Source organism: Oncorhynchus gorbuscha, linkage group LG15, assembly GCF_021184085.1.
Source record: "Oncorhynchus gorbuscha isolate QuinsamMale2020 ecotype Even-year linkage group LG15, OgorEven_v1.0, whole genome shotgun sequence".
Lineage (NCBI taxonomy): Eukaryota > Metazoa > Chordata > Actinopteri > Salmoniformes > Salmonidae > Oncorhynchus > Oncorhynchus gorbuscha.
Genome location: NC_060187.1, coordinates 78,237,275 through 78,252,714, shown reverse-complemented (window position 1 = coordinate 78,252,714; position 15,440 = coordinate 78,237,275). Strand labels below are relative to the sequence as shown.

General features: G+C 45.1%; 1 protein-coding gene across 1 annotated transcript; it reads left to right on the top strand.

The window, feature by feature from the left end:
- Nucleotides 1–3,820: 3,820 nt before the first annotated feature.
- Nucleotides 3,821–12,386, top strand: LOC123998119 (polyhomeotic-like protein 1). The gene is made up of 15 exons (XM_046303050.1): nt 3,821–4,010; nt 4,619–4,740; nt 5,145–5,258; nt 6,059–6,124; nt 6,252–6,395; nt 6,481–6,645; nt 6,778–6,859; nt 6,995–7,704; nt 7,893–8,034; nt 8,255–8,433; nt 8,575–8,641; nt 8,979–9,066; nt 9,221–9,392; nt 10,494–10,734; nt 11,149–12,386. Exons 2-15 carry the CDS (start codon nt 4,624–4,626, stop codon nt 11,298–11,300), a joined length of 2,439 nt encoding a protein of 812 aa, XP_046159006.1. The 5' UTR covers nt 3,821–4,010; nt 4,619–4,623; the 3' UTR covers nt 11,301–12,386.
- Nucleotides 12,387–15,440: the final 3,054 nt, after the last annotated feature.

Genomic DNA, 15,440 nt, shown 5'->3' with positions numbered 1-15,440 from the left:
AAAGGCCAGCTCACACAGGAACTTTTGCTCCCGGAGCTCTGCTGTATCCTTCCCTTTGGTTTCCAGGAATTGACATATTTCCTCACGCAGCTCGAAACATCTGTTCAGTACTTTTCCTCTGCTTAGCCATCTCACCTCTGTGTGATACGGCACGTCTGCGTATTCCGAACCACACTCCTCCAGAAAAGATTTAAACTGGCGGTGATTTAGACCTTTGGCTCTTATAAAGTTAACTACCTGTGTTACTGTGGTCATAACATGTTCCATCTTTAGGGCTTTGGCACACAGTGCTTCCTGATATATGATGCAGTGGTAAACAGTTAGCTCATCTGCACAGTTCTCTTCCCGCATCTTCTCCCGAACCATGCCCACCAGTCCACTCTTTTTACCGCACATCGCTGGCGCACCATCTGTCGTTAATCCAACGAGTTTATCCCACGGCAGCTTTATTTCAGTTACACATTTGGAAACCTCCTCAAAGATTTCCTTTCCTGTGGTTGTGCCATGCATTGATTTGAATCCTAATAGCTCCTCCGTAACACACAGATTTGAGTCCACTCCACGGATGAAGACTGACAGCTGAGCAGTATCAGATGCGTCGCAGCTCTCATCCACAGCGAGGGAGAAAGCAACAAAATATTTTCCATCAGCTGGTCATACAGATTGGTGGCAAGATCACATGTGCGATCAGCTACTGTGTTCCTGCTCAGGCTCGCGTTTGAAAATGCTTGTTTTTTCTCTGGGCATACGAGGTCACAAACCTTCATCATGCACTTTTTCATGAACTCTCCCTCATTAAAGGGCCGGGCTGATTTTGCGATCTCTGCTGCCACTATATAACTAGCCTTTACAGTAGCCTCGCTTCGTGATGTGGCTTTTTCAAACATATTCTGTTGTGAAACCAAACTTCTTTTCATCTCCTCTACTTTCTGGCTCCTTTGAGTCATGTCCAGGTCCTTGTATTTGTCATGGTGTTTCGTTTCATAGTGTCGTCTAATGTTGTACTCCTTACTTACAGCCACGTTGACTCCACAAACAAGACAAACAGGTTTGTCTTTTACATATGTAAACAGATATTCTGCCTCCCACTTGTCCAGAAAGCTCCTGTTTTCTGCCTTTCTTTTCGCCATTTTTGGGAAGGGTTAGCTCGCTGACAGTTGTAGCGTCTATGTTGCTATGACTACTGTCACAGAGGAGAGAGCGTTTCTGGGTCCTGTCCTGATTGGCGCGCGAAAACAGCAGAGCATTATGGGATTCGTAGTATTAGTGGTGAATGCGCTGTATAATACCGGCGGGCCAGCTCTAGTAGTAATTTGGTATTGTCTCGCGGGCCAAATATAATTACCCCGCGGGCCAAATTTGGCCCACGGGCCAGAGTTTGACACCCATGCTCTACTATGTCAAATCCTTTATAAAAATATAAAAAATAATATGAAGCTGTCCTCGGTTATTAGGTCTGAGTAGTCATGTATGTCTAATACTAGTCTGATTGTAACGTTCGTCGACTTCCTCTGATGAGGAGTAAGAGAGGTCGGACCAATTTGCAGCGTCGTAAGTGTCCATTTCAATAAGACAAACTGAACACTACAAAAATACAAAATAACAAAGTGAAACAAATGAAACGGTCCCGTGTGGTAACAAACACTATCACGGAAAATAATCACCCACAACTCAAAAGTGAAACTAGGCTACCTAAATATGGTTCTCAATCAGGGACAACGATTGACAGCTGCCTCTGATTGAGAACCATACCAGGCCAAACACAGAAATAGCAAATTGTAAAAAAAAAAAATGAACATAGACAACCCACCCAACTCACGCTCTGACCATACTAAAACAAAGACATAATAAAAGAACTAAGGTCAGAACATGACAGTACCCCCCCCCCAAAGGTGCGGACTCCGGCCGCAAAACCTAAACCTATAGGGGAGGGTCTAGGTGGGTGTCTGTCCGCGGTGGCGGCTCTGGCGCGGGACGTGGGCCCCACTCCACCATAGTCCTTCTCCGTCTCTTTACCCGCCTCCGTGGCCTCTTTAACGCGGCGACCCTTACCGCCGACCTCGGACTGGGGACCCAAGCCACAGGTCCAGAATGGATGGGAGATTCCGGCAGCACCGGACAGGTGGGAGACTCCGGCAGTTCCGGCGTGAAGGGCGATTCCGGCAGCGCCGGCGAGCCCAGCAGCTCCTGGCTGACTGATGGCCCCGGCAGCTCCGGACAGACGGGAGACTCCGGCAGCTCCGGACAAACGGGAGAGTCCGGGAGCTCAGAACAGACAGGAGACTCTGGCAGCTCCGGACAGACGGGAGACTCCGGCAGCTCCGGACAGACGGGAGACTCCGGCAGCTCCGGACAGACGGGAGACTCCGGCAGCTCCGGACAGACGGGAGACTCCGGCAGCTCCGGACAGACGGGAGACTCTGGCAGCGCTGGGCAGGAGGAAGACTCTGACAGCGCTGAGCAGGCGGGAGCACCTGTAGGAAGGGGATGGAGAGACAGCCTGGTGCAGGGGGCTGCCACCAGAGGGCTGGTGCGTGGAGGTGGCACCGAATAGACCGGACCGTGAAGGCGCACTGGAGCTCTCGAGCACCGAGCCTGCCCAACCCTACCTGGCTGAATGCTCCCCATAGCCAGGCCAGTGCGGTGAGGTGGAATAGCCCGCACTGGGCTGTGCTGACGAACCGGGGACACCATGGGTAGGGCTGGTGCCATGTACCCCGGCCCGAGGAGACACACTGGAGACCAGCTATGCTGAGCCGGCTTCATGGCACCTGGCTCGATGCCCACTCTAGCCAGCCCGATACGAGGCGCTGCTACGTACCGCACCGGGTTATGCCTGCACACCGGGGACACCGTGCGCCTCACGGCATAACACGGTGCCTGCCCGGTCCCTCTCTCTCCACGGTAAGCACGGGGAGTTGGCGCAGGTCTCCTACCTGACTTCGACACACTCCCTGTGTGCCTCCCCCCAAGAAATGTTTGGGATTGCCTCTCGGGCTTCCAGCCACGCTGCCTCCTCATACCACCGCCTCTCGGCTTTCGCTGCCTCCAGCTCAGCCTTGGGGCGGCGATATTCTCCAGCCTGTGCCCAGGGTCCCTTTCTGTCCAGAAAAGAACTAAGGTCAGAACATGGCACTGATATTGTTAGAAATATGTCTGTTCCTCATAAAACCAGACTGTGTTTCATCAATGATTGCATCCAGGACTTATTTTATTATTTTTGCAAGTGGCAAGCCTAATATCTTATAATCATTATTAAGAAGACAAATTGGATGCCAGTTATTGATGAGCAGCACTTCTTTTTTAGGCTTAGGTATCAGTGTTATTAACCCCTGAGTCATTGTAGGAGGGAGAACATTGTTTTTAATACTCTCTAAAAAAAGACTTCAAATAGGAAGGGAGCTACTTCTGTAATCTGTAATAACACCATCAATGTTTAACTTATGGATAGTGTTATTTGTAGAGTGAAATATCTCAAGTCTAAAGAAATGGGATGAATTCTGTTCTCCCTCCTCAATCCATGTTTTCCTAGATCTAATAAAGGCTCCTTCTGCTTTGAATCTATATATATTATCCAGTTAATTTTGTAACTCAATCAGTTCCATCTTCTCCCCCCTGAGAGGCCTGCTGGGGACCTCTGAGAAAGGGACGTTATCTTAATGATCACCTTTTCCTTCTCAGCTCTTCTGGTTTTAGCAAGATTACTACCACATTTTCTAATGTATTTGGACACCTAAAATTTAAAGAGCTCGCAGTTCTTGCAATAATTGGATTGGCCTACTGTTCTGTCTCTGATGCATCTCAATGACGTAATTTTTGGCGCCGGAAAGGAATGGTAAAGAAAGAGAGGGGGCGGGATTTTTTTCATCTGCCTCACCGTTGTTTGCTTCAAACAATAATCTGAAAAATATCACCAAAGATTCCTTCCAAAAGCAAATTGCGTAAAACGTTTACGGATAAAAGCTGGATTTTATATTAAAAAAGTACAAATAAAGGTCCAGGAGGTTGAGGTAAGAGAGATTTCACAAAGTCTTGCGGTTAACTTATTATCTAGCTCTAGCTAGCTATGCTAACGTTAGCCATATATGCACTGTTGCTGCAATGATCTCGCCTAGTTTTTGTTCTAATTCAACATTGCCAGTCATTGAAAGTAAATTATATAACTAGCTAATATCAAAACGCATTTGGCAGTCCTTAATTTTGAATGTCTATTTTAACGTTTTAAACGTTTGGAAGAGCAACTTTTTGTCCGTCCTTGTTCCCTTCTGGCTGCATCCCTCGGTCATCGATCATGTTGTTGACAGCCAGCCAGCCTCCTACCGCTAATGACAATTTCACCCATTGCATTCGCTAGCTAAAAATAGCAACTGCAAAAACATACAGCAAGATATAGCTTTAGCAGTTATGGCCAGTTAATTTATAGACTAGATTAGAACGTGTTAACTAGGTAGGGGTCTATTGAGGTCAAATGTGTGATACTGAGAATATAGATTTCTAGGTTATACAATTACTTTGCAATTGTTATGGTATATATGTTAATATAAGAAAGAAAAATAATGATTTGACAGTACTGTAAGAAATTAGTGCATGATTTGATTGACATTTGTGTTTTGTGCAGAGAGCATGGATGCAGGTGATGACCAGAACACAGGCTCTACCAATGGGAATGCTCCATCTGCTGGGAACACCCGCCCTCCCCAGATAGCCCACATGTCTCTGTATGAGAGGCAAGCTGTGCAGGTGATTTTATTTTAAAAAGCCTGCTGCATGAATCATTATCTTTGATAACAGGGTGACTGTCTGCACTGAATGTTGAACGACTAGCCTTGCCTAGGAATGGCCAGTCAAGAAGAGCATGTGCATACTGGAGGGTTGCTGGTATAAAATCCTAGATGCAATTGCCTGCAGTTGTGCCCTGGAGCAAGGCACTTAACTCCCCCACAACAACAGCTCCCCGGGCACCCAGTGTCGCAGCCCCCCGCACCTCTCCAGAAAATACCTGTATGTGTGTCTTTCGTAGTGGTTGGGTTAAAAGCGGAAGTCAAATTTCCTTTAGACCTTGTGTGTATTTGAACAATGAAGTGATGTTAATCTTAATGAATATGATGTTGAGGATGATGATGGTGGTGATTTGTACTCTCTAGGCCCTTCAGGCGCTGCAGAGACAGCCGAACGCAGCCCAGTACTTCCAGCAGCTAATGCTGCAGCAGCAAATCAACAGTGCCCAGCAGCTTCACAACCTGGCTGCCGTGCAACAGGTAATAACACAATAATAACGGGTAGCACAACAGCTAATAACACAATGAAAGGTAACAGAACAGGTAATAACACAATAATAACAGGTAATAACACAATAACAGGTAGCACAACAGGTAATAAGACTAATGGGTAACAGCTAATAACACAGTAGCAGGTAATAACAGGTAATAACACTATTATACCATGGCATTGTTGAATACTTGTTTCTGATTGGCTTGAATGACATTCTAGAGCATGCATTATTTCCCTATAACACACTGTAGAATTCAATGGCTGTAGTTCATTCTTGCATGTTCTGTTTGAGCTGCTTTTGAAAGCAAAAGTTGAATTGAAAGCATTGGTATTGTTGAATTCGATGTTCACAGTAGCAAGCTAGGCATGATGTTTTGGTTAGCTAAACTAGCAAGTTTGTTTGTTTACTAAGACAACTGTAGCTATCTAGTAAACTTGCTAGCTACTTCAGTGGATGTTGAACACATTTCTACCGGCAAATTAACACATGTCTAGCAGTAAATGTGTTAAATTATAGCCATGGTATAAAAGGGATAATCAACTTAGGACTTTGTGTTCTCTGGAAAATAATGCAACCCCGTGGAAGGTCAGTTCCACTTCACTAACGCATCGTGGAACACACCTTCCATGTCATTCATTATTTTCCATAGAACGCATCACCCGTCATTAGTTATCCCTTACATAGCAGGTTAGTTATCCCACAATAACACTAAGCAGAGGAATGCACTGCCACAACGTTCAGTTTTTACTTTCTCTTGACCTCTTTCATTTTGTGTTTCTCTCTCAGGCCACCCTCGCTGCTAGTCGCCAGTCCAACTCTCCCAACCACAGTGTCTCCCAAGCAACCACCACTGTAAGTTTCACAGTCAATATTTCAAATAAAACATGGCAAGCGCTGTTATCCTTAATTGCAGTTTCTTAGCTTCTTTCTTTGAGATTCCTGACATATGGCAGCGTCAACATTTTCCCTCTTGTCACAGGTCAATCTGAGCACCACCTCTGGGGGAGGGACCATGACCAATACCCGCCCCCTCGGCCCTGCCACGTCAGTGACATCATCAGCTCTCAGCCAATCAGTGCTGCTGGGTGGGAACTCAGCCGGGCAGGGCCAGATGTACCTGAGAGTGAGTTGAACGAGGAGAATACCTTTTTTGTCAATTGAGAAGGAGCCTCTTTATATTCAATAACCTCTGACCTATGAGCCCACAGGTCAACCGCTCCCTCAGGGCACCCCTCGCAGCCTCCCAGCTCATCTTCATGCCTGGTGGCACAGCAACGGCTGCTGTGGCGACAGTTGCGCAGCAACAGCCTCAGCAACAACAGCAGCAACAGGAAGTCCATCCCACCTCCAATGCCCAATCTGACAATGACCAGGTAGTAACCACTTCCTGTTGTGAGAAGCAATTTGTTTTCAGTCAACATTTGTCTGTAATTAAGATTTTGCACAGATAATATTGTTTCTAATTGTTTGCCTTATTTTCTCTCTCCCTGTACTAACTCTATCAGGTGCAGAACCTGGCTCTCCACTGTATCTCCACTCCCAGAGTGGCCGCAGTGAAGACCGAGTTTCCAGACAGGAGAGACGCAGGTGAAAGGACTTATCTTTGCCTCCAATATGCAGACGCAATTCTTTATCAATTTGTGTGCCACTAAGATGCAAAGAACTGTCTCTCTTATTCCAACTTTAAACATGCTTTAAACTCTCTCTCTCTCCCTCTATCAGCCAACTATTCTTTTAGTCAACAACAACAACAGCATTCTCAGCAGCAACAGCAGCAGTTCTCTCAGAACACCCAGCAGCAACAGCAACATATGGCCAACAAACTGACTAGCTACACTCATCCCACTGCTCTCCCCAGTATAAATGTCAAGACTGGAAACCAGCTGAATATGGCCCCAACCGCTGCCAGCTCAGTTCCTGCCTCCTCCTCCCCCTCTCCCACGCTCCCTCTCTCCCAGCTCCTCATCTCCCCCTCAGGCCTTTGTCAGGCCCGGGCGGTAACCGCAGTTACCCCTGCTGCCACGGTAACGCACATCCTAGTCCCCACCTCCAACATTCCTACTTCCTCCCAGGGCTACCCCATAGGTTCAGTCGCCCCCAAAGCTAACGTCAACACCCAGACCTTGGTGGTGCAGCCACTGCAGCAGTCCAACACTAACTTGGACAAGGTGAGCCACAGCTCTGGCCCTGTGCACATACAGCCCAAAACCTCACAGGGTCACCGCTTACCTGTCCAGCTTCCCCCACGCCACCCTCCACCTATCCTCCCGGCTCCGCCCAACACGGGGGGCCATCACCCACCCCATGTCCCAGTCCAGCTGGTGGGAGCTAGGCAGGGCTCAGTAGGAAACTCCCAGGCTTTGGCACAGGCCCGAAGCTGCTGCCCCCAGGACAACGGCACCGCTATAGCCTCTACTGGAGGGAACACCACGGTAACCTTCTTAGATACTAAAATTGTGTGTGTGTGTGTGTGTGTGTGTGTGTGTGTGTGTGTGTGTGTGTGTGTGTGTGTGTGTGTGTGTGTGTGTGTGTGTGTGTGTGTGTGTGTGTGTGTGTGTGTGTGTGTGTGTGTGTGTGTGTGTGTGTGTTAATCAAAACGTGTCTCTTCCTGTTGCATCAGGCAAAGCCTGCAATTGGCTCATTGAAGAGGAAGTCGGAAACTGATGCAACCAATGAGATGGCAGTCGAACCTTCCCAACTTTTCTGTCCACCAATGAGAGATTCTGCCCCTCCTCTATCTCCCGCCCCCACGTTGGACTCAGGTAAGATGTCTGAAGACATAATGTATGTTATTGTCTAGTTGAATCCTATCTAAGGTTGGCGATCGCTTGATACAAGGATTTAAGGTTAAGTTGTAAAACTTAGATTCATATTTGATAAATTCATGTTTGTTTTTTTAATTAATAGTGTAAAAACTCTGACATTTCACCCACACTCTTTTCTACCCTGGTTCCCTCACTTCCTCTCTCTCCTTTTCTCCAGCTCCTAAAGTGTTGCCAGCCTTCTCCTCTCCCCCCACCCTGTCTCTGCCTCTGCCCCTGTCTCGGGGAGTAGGGGGTCAGGGAGACAGAGCCCCTCTGCCCCAGGCGGTGGTCAAACCTCAGGTCCTCACCCACCTCATAGAGGGTTTTGTCATCCAGGAGGGAGCTGAGCCTTTCCCTGTGAGTTCAGATACCTGGCTAGCACCTAGCTACCTGCTTACCATGGATCAGGAGAGGAGATGTGGTTTTGTTTGCACAGAACTTTGCTTTAGTGCCAGAACATATTCTTCTCTAACACCCAAACCTGACATTGATTGACAGGTGACTGGGCCAGTGAAGGAGCCTCTAGCCATTGGTGTTCAGCAGGCTGACAATGGAGGCCCTGCAGGTTAGTGGGTGGTATATTTTCTACCTTCCTTAAAGAATACACTCCATACCAGCTGACTAATGCACCAGCCTTTATTTTGATTTGATTCTGCCTCTTATCCAGTTGTCTGTGAGAGGTTGCAGTACTATAGCTTGATTCTGTACAGTAGTTGTCATCCCTAGCATAGGAGGCTGGTGGGATGAGCTATAGAGGATGGAATCATTGTAATGTGTTTGACAACGTTCCATTAATTCCATTCCAGCCATTACAATGAGCCCGTCCTCCTATAACTCCTCCCACCAGCCTCCTCTGACCCATAGTCATCTCTGTACTAACAGTCTGACTCTCTCCTCACCAGTGTTGAAGTGCGAGTACTGTGAGAGCTTGGCTCCAGCCAGCCAGTTCAGGGGCTCCAAAAGGTTCTGCTCCAAGACCTGCGCTAAGAGGTACCCTAGCCACCTCACCTGTCTTCTCACTATATCACACACCTCTCTGACCAGAACAGGTCTACACTTTAAAGTCAGCACTGTTGATATCACATTTTTGTCCTGGGTGCAGCCAACACTATTGACTCCTTGTGCTTTGTCCACTCTCCTCCAGATACAATGTGAGCTGCAGTCATCACTTCCAGGTCAGTAGGGGGCGAGCTTCTGCACGGCCGCCTGGTCCTCCCGTTCCCCCAGATAACATCGTCAGACGCAGGGGTCCTCGCAGGAGTAGCTCGGAGATCGCCTGCGCTAAAATAGCCGGCAGACATTTGCCTGTCAAGGAGGTAATGATCCATGAAATAGAAATGTTGTTGTTGTTTACTCTGCTCCTGTTTCAAGTTTGAATGTCACATACACAAGTACAGTGAAAATAGTTTCCAACCAGCTCTAACCAACACTGCAGTAATCAATAACAATGTAATACTAAAACTAAAAAGGTAGAACTGAAACACACCAGATAGAAGAACATGATGAAGTAAGTAAGCATACTATACTGAACACAAATATAAACACAACATGTAAAGTGTTGGTCCCATGTTTCATGAGCTGAAATAAAAGATCCCAGAGACTTTCCATACCCTCAAAAAGCATATTTCTCTCAATTTTTTTGCACACATTTGTTTATATTCCTGTTAGTGAGCATTTCTCCCATGTCAAGATAATCCATCCACCTGACAGGTGTGGCATGTCAAGAAGCTGATTAAACAGCATTATCATTACACAGGTGCACTTTGTGCTGGGGACAATAAAAGGCCACTCTAAAATGTTTTGTTTTGTCACACAACACAATAGACGTCACAAGTTTTGAGGGAGCGTGCAATTGGCATGCTGATTGCAGAAATGTCCACCAGAACTGTTTCCAGATAATTTAATATTTATTTATGTACCATAAACCGCCTCCAACTTTGTTTTAGAGAATTTGGCAGTATGTTGAGTGGTCAGCTGATGTCAACATTGTGAACAGAGTGCCCCATGTTGGGGTTATGGTATGGGCAGGCATAAGCTACGGACAATAAACACAATTGCATTTTATTGATGACAATTTGAATTCACAAAAATACAGTGTTGAGATCCCGAGGACATTGCTTTGTTGTTGTTGCTATCATTGGCCAAAAGATGCTTATCTGTTCTCCCAGTAGGGAATCCATAGATGAGGACCTAATGAAGTTATTTCAGTTGACTGATTTCCTCATATGAACTCTTAACTCAGTAAAATCAATTAAATTGTTGCATGATGTGTTTATAGTTTTCTTCAGTGTGTATGTATAACATACATACATACATTCATTCATTGATTGATTGATTGATTGATTGATTGTAAGTTCCAGTACCATATTTAAACTGCAGGCCTACATGTATGACGCTCTTTCTATGATTGGCTTTAGTGTCGTTCTGAGTCCAGTCGCTCAGAGGATGTGTCCAGCTGTGACGGAGAGGAGGAGGAGGAAGATTCCCCATCACTCTCCCCTAGCTCCTCCCTCTCCTGCCCTAGGCCCGCCCACTGTGTTCCCCATTTGGATGACTCAGCTCAAGGCAGCCTCCCATTGGATGAGGCCAACTTCCTGTCTGGGAGCCCCGCCCATTGGGGTGTGGAGGAGGTCTGCAGGTTCATCTCTTCACTACAAGGTCAGTACTCATTCATTAACAGTCAATGAAGTAAACAATGAATTAAGAGTCTTCATAGTAGGGGAATCTGTAAAAATGGAACCCATGGCCAACTGGTCAATTAGATCAGGGTTTCCCAAACTGGGTCCTGGGGGCACGTTTTGTGTTTTCCCTAGCACTACACAGCTGATTCAAACGTTCAAGCCTGAGATGATGAGTTGCTTATTTGAATCAGCTTCGAAGTGCTTGGGCAAAAACCTAAATGTGCATCCAGGGGGGCCCCAGGACCCAGTTTAGGTAACCCTGATTTAGATCAAAGAAACCAAGAGTTCTGGTTTGTCCATAACCCACACCAAAGTGTATTTTAGGTTGATGTTCATTGCTAGTGAGCAGTCCCTTTTCATAGCGTATTCACTCTCTCTCCTCCCCTCCCAGGTTGTGAGGACCTGGCTGCCCAGTTCCTGTCACAGGAGATTGACGGACAGGCCCTGCTGCTACTCAGAGAAGAACACCTAATCTCCACCATGAACATCAAACTAGGGCCCGCCCTCAAGATCTGTGCCTTCATCAACAGCCTACGAGACTGACGGGGGAGGGAGGAGGAAAAGGGGTTTCAATGAACTTGAAACTGGGACCTACACTAAAGACTTGTATTAGTGACATTCAAGCCTGAGACCAAGACTGAAAGAGAGGGGAAAATGGGGGTTGATTTTTATCATAAACATCAATCATTTTAGAGACTAGATGAAGAGAAGGGGGTTAAATATAGGTAAGAGGGGAAATAATTAGAATATGCTTTGACTTTACTGGACATTGATTGTGCAAGAAATCTGTTATGAGTGAGAGGTGAGCATGAGCATTAGATAGTCTGTCTTTAGAGTTCATGTTTGTGAGGTAAACTGACAAAGCATGGGTGAGTTCATGTGTGTGTGTGTCTGTCAGTAGAAACATATACATACTCATGTGACACTGCAAACGTGGTCACCTACAGTAACCGTGGCTAGCTAGCTAGGACAGTTCAAACGTGGTCACCTACAGTAACCGTGGCTAGCTAGCTAGGACAGTTCAAACGTGGTCACCTACAGTAACCGTGGCTAGCTAGCTAGGACAGTTCAAACGTGGTCACCTACAGTAACCGTGGCTAGCTAGCTAGGACAGTTCAAACGTGGTCACCTACAGTAACCGTGGCTAGCTAGCTAGGACAGTTCAAACGTGGTCACCTACAGTAACCGTGGCTAGCTAGCTAGGACAGTTCAAACGTGGTCACCTACAGTAACCGTGGCTAGCTAGCTAGGACAGTTCAAGTTGCCTTTTTCTACATTTCAACGGTGCTATAACCATAGTGTTATTATTGGAAATGGTCCATTTCACTTTTCTTTTTACAAAGTGGATTTGTAATGTTAATGTAGATGCCAGGCTCTAATCAAGTGTATGAAAGGACATTGAAGAGCTTTAACAAATCATTTTTTTATTTCACCAGATATGACTGTTTTACAGCTTTGATCTTTTGTACTACAATCAAAGTTATTATTTTGGTGTGGAAGTTTTTCATGGAGGGGGATGTAGTGAGTATTAGTAACTGACTGAACTACCTGAATATGGTTATTTGTCCTGAGAGGGGAGATACTCTGTGTATGCAGTACTACCAATAAACACCTGTTACTGGAACTATGCTCTTTAGCTCTGAGTGCTGTTTGTATATGGCTGCTACAGACTGTCAGGGCTCTTTAACTCTGGTCCTGGAGGGCTGAAACACTTCTGTTTTTTGTTTCTACTTGGTAGTTAATTGCACTCACCTGTTGTCCCAGGTCTGAACCAGTCCCTTATTAGGATAGGATGAAAACTAGAAATGTTTCAGCCCTCTGGGACTGATACTACACTGAACAAAAATACAAACACAACATGTAAAATCTTGGTCCCATGTTTCATGAGCTGAAATAAAAGATCCCAGAAATGTTCTGTATGCACAAAAAGCTTATTTCTCTCAAATGTTGTACACAAATTTGTTTATATCCCTGTTAATGAGCATTTCTCCTTTGCCAAGATAATCCATCCACCTGACAGGTGTGGCATATCAAGAAGCTGATTAAACATCACGGTCGTTACCCAGGTTTGCCTTGTGCTGGCAACTCCAAAAGGTGCAGTTCTGTCACACAACAGAAGGCCACAGACATCTCAGCAGGAATGTCCACCAGAGCTGTTAGCAAATAATGTCAATTGCTCTGCCATAAACAGCCTCCAATGTCGCTGTAGGCGAGCAGTTTGCATTGTGAACAGACTGTTCCATGGTGGCGGTGGGGTTATGGTATGAGCATAAACTATGAACAACAAACACAATTGCATTTTATCGATTGGCAATTTGAATGCACAAATATACAGCAATGAGATCCTGAGGCCCATTGTCAGGCCCATTTTTTAAAAGGTATCTGTAACCAATAAATGCATATCTTTATTCCTTGTCAATTAAGATCCATAAATTAGGGCCTAATGAATTTACTTATATTGACTAATTTCCTCATATGAACTGTTTTTGTTCAGTATAATTAGCCTTGACTCGATAGTGGCATTTCAATGACTTGTAGGGTTCTCACTGTGCAATGATACAATCATTCAAGGCCAAACTCCTGTAACACCTGGCTTGTAGAAAAGCATTAAGTAGAAGTAGAACAAAATGACAACAGAGTCATTACATCCATCCTGACCAATTACATTACATCCTGACCAATTCAGATGAGAAAAAGCATCACTGTGAACAGAGTACTGCTGACCAATTCAGATGAGAAAAAGCATCACTGTGAACAGAGTACTGCTGACCAATTCAGATGAGAAAAAGCATCACTGGAACAGAGTACTGCTGACCAATTCAGATGAGAAAAAGCATCACTGGAACAGAGTACTCCTGACCAATTCAGATGAGAAAAAGCATCACTGTGAACAGTTTTAATTGACATTGATAAACTTCTATCTTGATTCACATTGTGGAGAGTGTGCAAATGACGTGACTTCCGATGTGCTCATTTACAGTAGAACATCAACCACTGAACTCTGACCTTCCATATAGCTTGTACCAAATAGCCCACTCATTTATCCCACTCATTTACCATAGAACAAAACATTGTCACAGTTCCGGTCTGCTTAAGGGGTGGCACCATGGCATTAACGGCTGAGTCTGGTCTTCTTAATTTCATTGATTGTTTATGAACCAGAAAAAAAGGAGTGAGTGAGATTTTGCTTCCTCTTCCGGGAGGTTTCATGATCATATGACCTGACCAGAACAAACTGGAGGTGCAACCAGGGTCCTGAGTGTTTCCTGTTCACCTTACGTGGTCAGGAGAATTCAACTCTGGTCCTACTTATGAGACAGGCGTATTTAAAGCTAGAATCATTAGTTGCTACATACATTTTTGGACTTAAAATGATAAATGAAGTGTCACAAAACAACTTATAAACACCTTATAAACCTCTAATGAAGCCTGGTGTCTCCACCCATGTGTTCTTTCAGTCCCTCAAATCACAACAAAAAGAATGAATTCTAGTCATATATTATTACTCCTATTACACAATAATTTTGAAGACAAGATTTGTACACCTTCATAAACAGCAGTGATGGGCAACTCAAGTCCTCGGGAGCCGGAGTGGTGTCACTTTTCCCCATCCCTAGCAAACGCAGGTGATTAAACTTAATGTATTCTAAACTGAAGATCCTGATTGGTTGATTATTAGAGTCAGATACGTTAGCTGGGCTAGGACACACGTGTGGCACCAATCAGGCCCCTGAGGACTGGAGTTGCCCATCCCTGATATACAGTATATACACTACCGTTCAAAAGTTTGGGGTCACTTAGAAATGTCCTTGTTTTTTAAAGAAAAACATTTTTTGTCCATTAAAAAAACATCAAATTGATCAGAAATACAGTGTAGACATTGTTAATATTGTAAATGACTATTGTAGATGGAAACGGCTGATTTCTAGTGGAATATCTACATAGGCGTACATAGGTGTACATAGGCCCATTATCAGCAACCATCACTCCTGTGTTCCAATGGCACGTTGTGGTAGCTGATCCAAGTTTATCCTTTTAAAAGGCTAATTGAACCCTTTTGCAATTATGTTAGCACAGCTGAAAACTGTTGTTCTGATTAAATAAGCAATACAACTGGCTTTCTTTAGACTAGTTGAGTATCGGGAGCATCAGCATTTGTGGGTTTGTTTACAGGCTTAAAATGGCCAGATAAAAAAACTGTCTTCTGAAACTCGTCAGTCTATTCTTGTTCTGAGAAATGAAGGTTATTCCATGCGAGAAATTGCCAAGAAACTGAAGATCTCATACAACGCTGTGAACTGCTCCCTTCACAGAACAGCACATACTGGTTCTAACCAGAATATAAAGAGGAGTGGGAGGCCCCGGTGCAAAAAAATGAGCAAGAGGACAAGTACATTAGAGTGTCTAGTTTGAGAAACAGACGCATCACAAGTCCTCAACTGGCAGCTTCATTAAATAGTACCCGCAAAACACCAGTCTCAACGTCAACAGTGAAGAGGCGACTCCGGGATGCTGGCCTTCTAAACAGAGTTGCAAAGAAAAAGTAATATCTCAGACTAGCCATTAAGATGGGCAAAAGAACACTGGACAGAGGAAGATTGGAAAAAAGTCTAAGTTTGAGGTGGACAAATCTAAGTTTGAGGTGTTCGGATCACAAAGAAGAACATTTGTGAGATGCAGAAA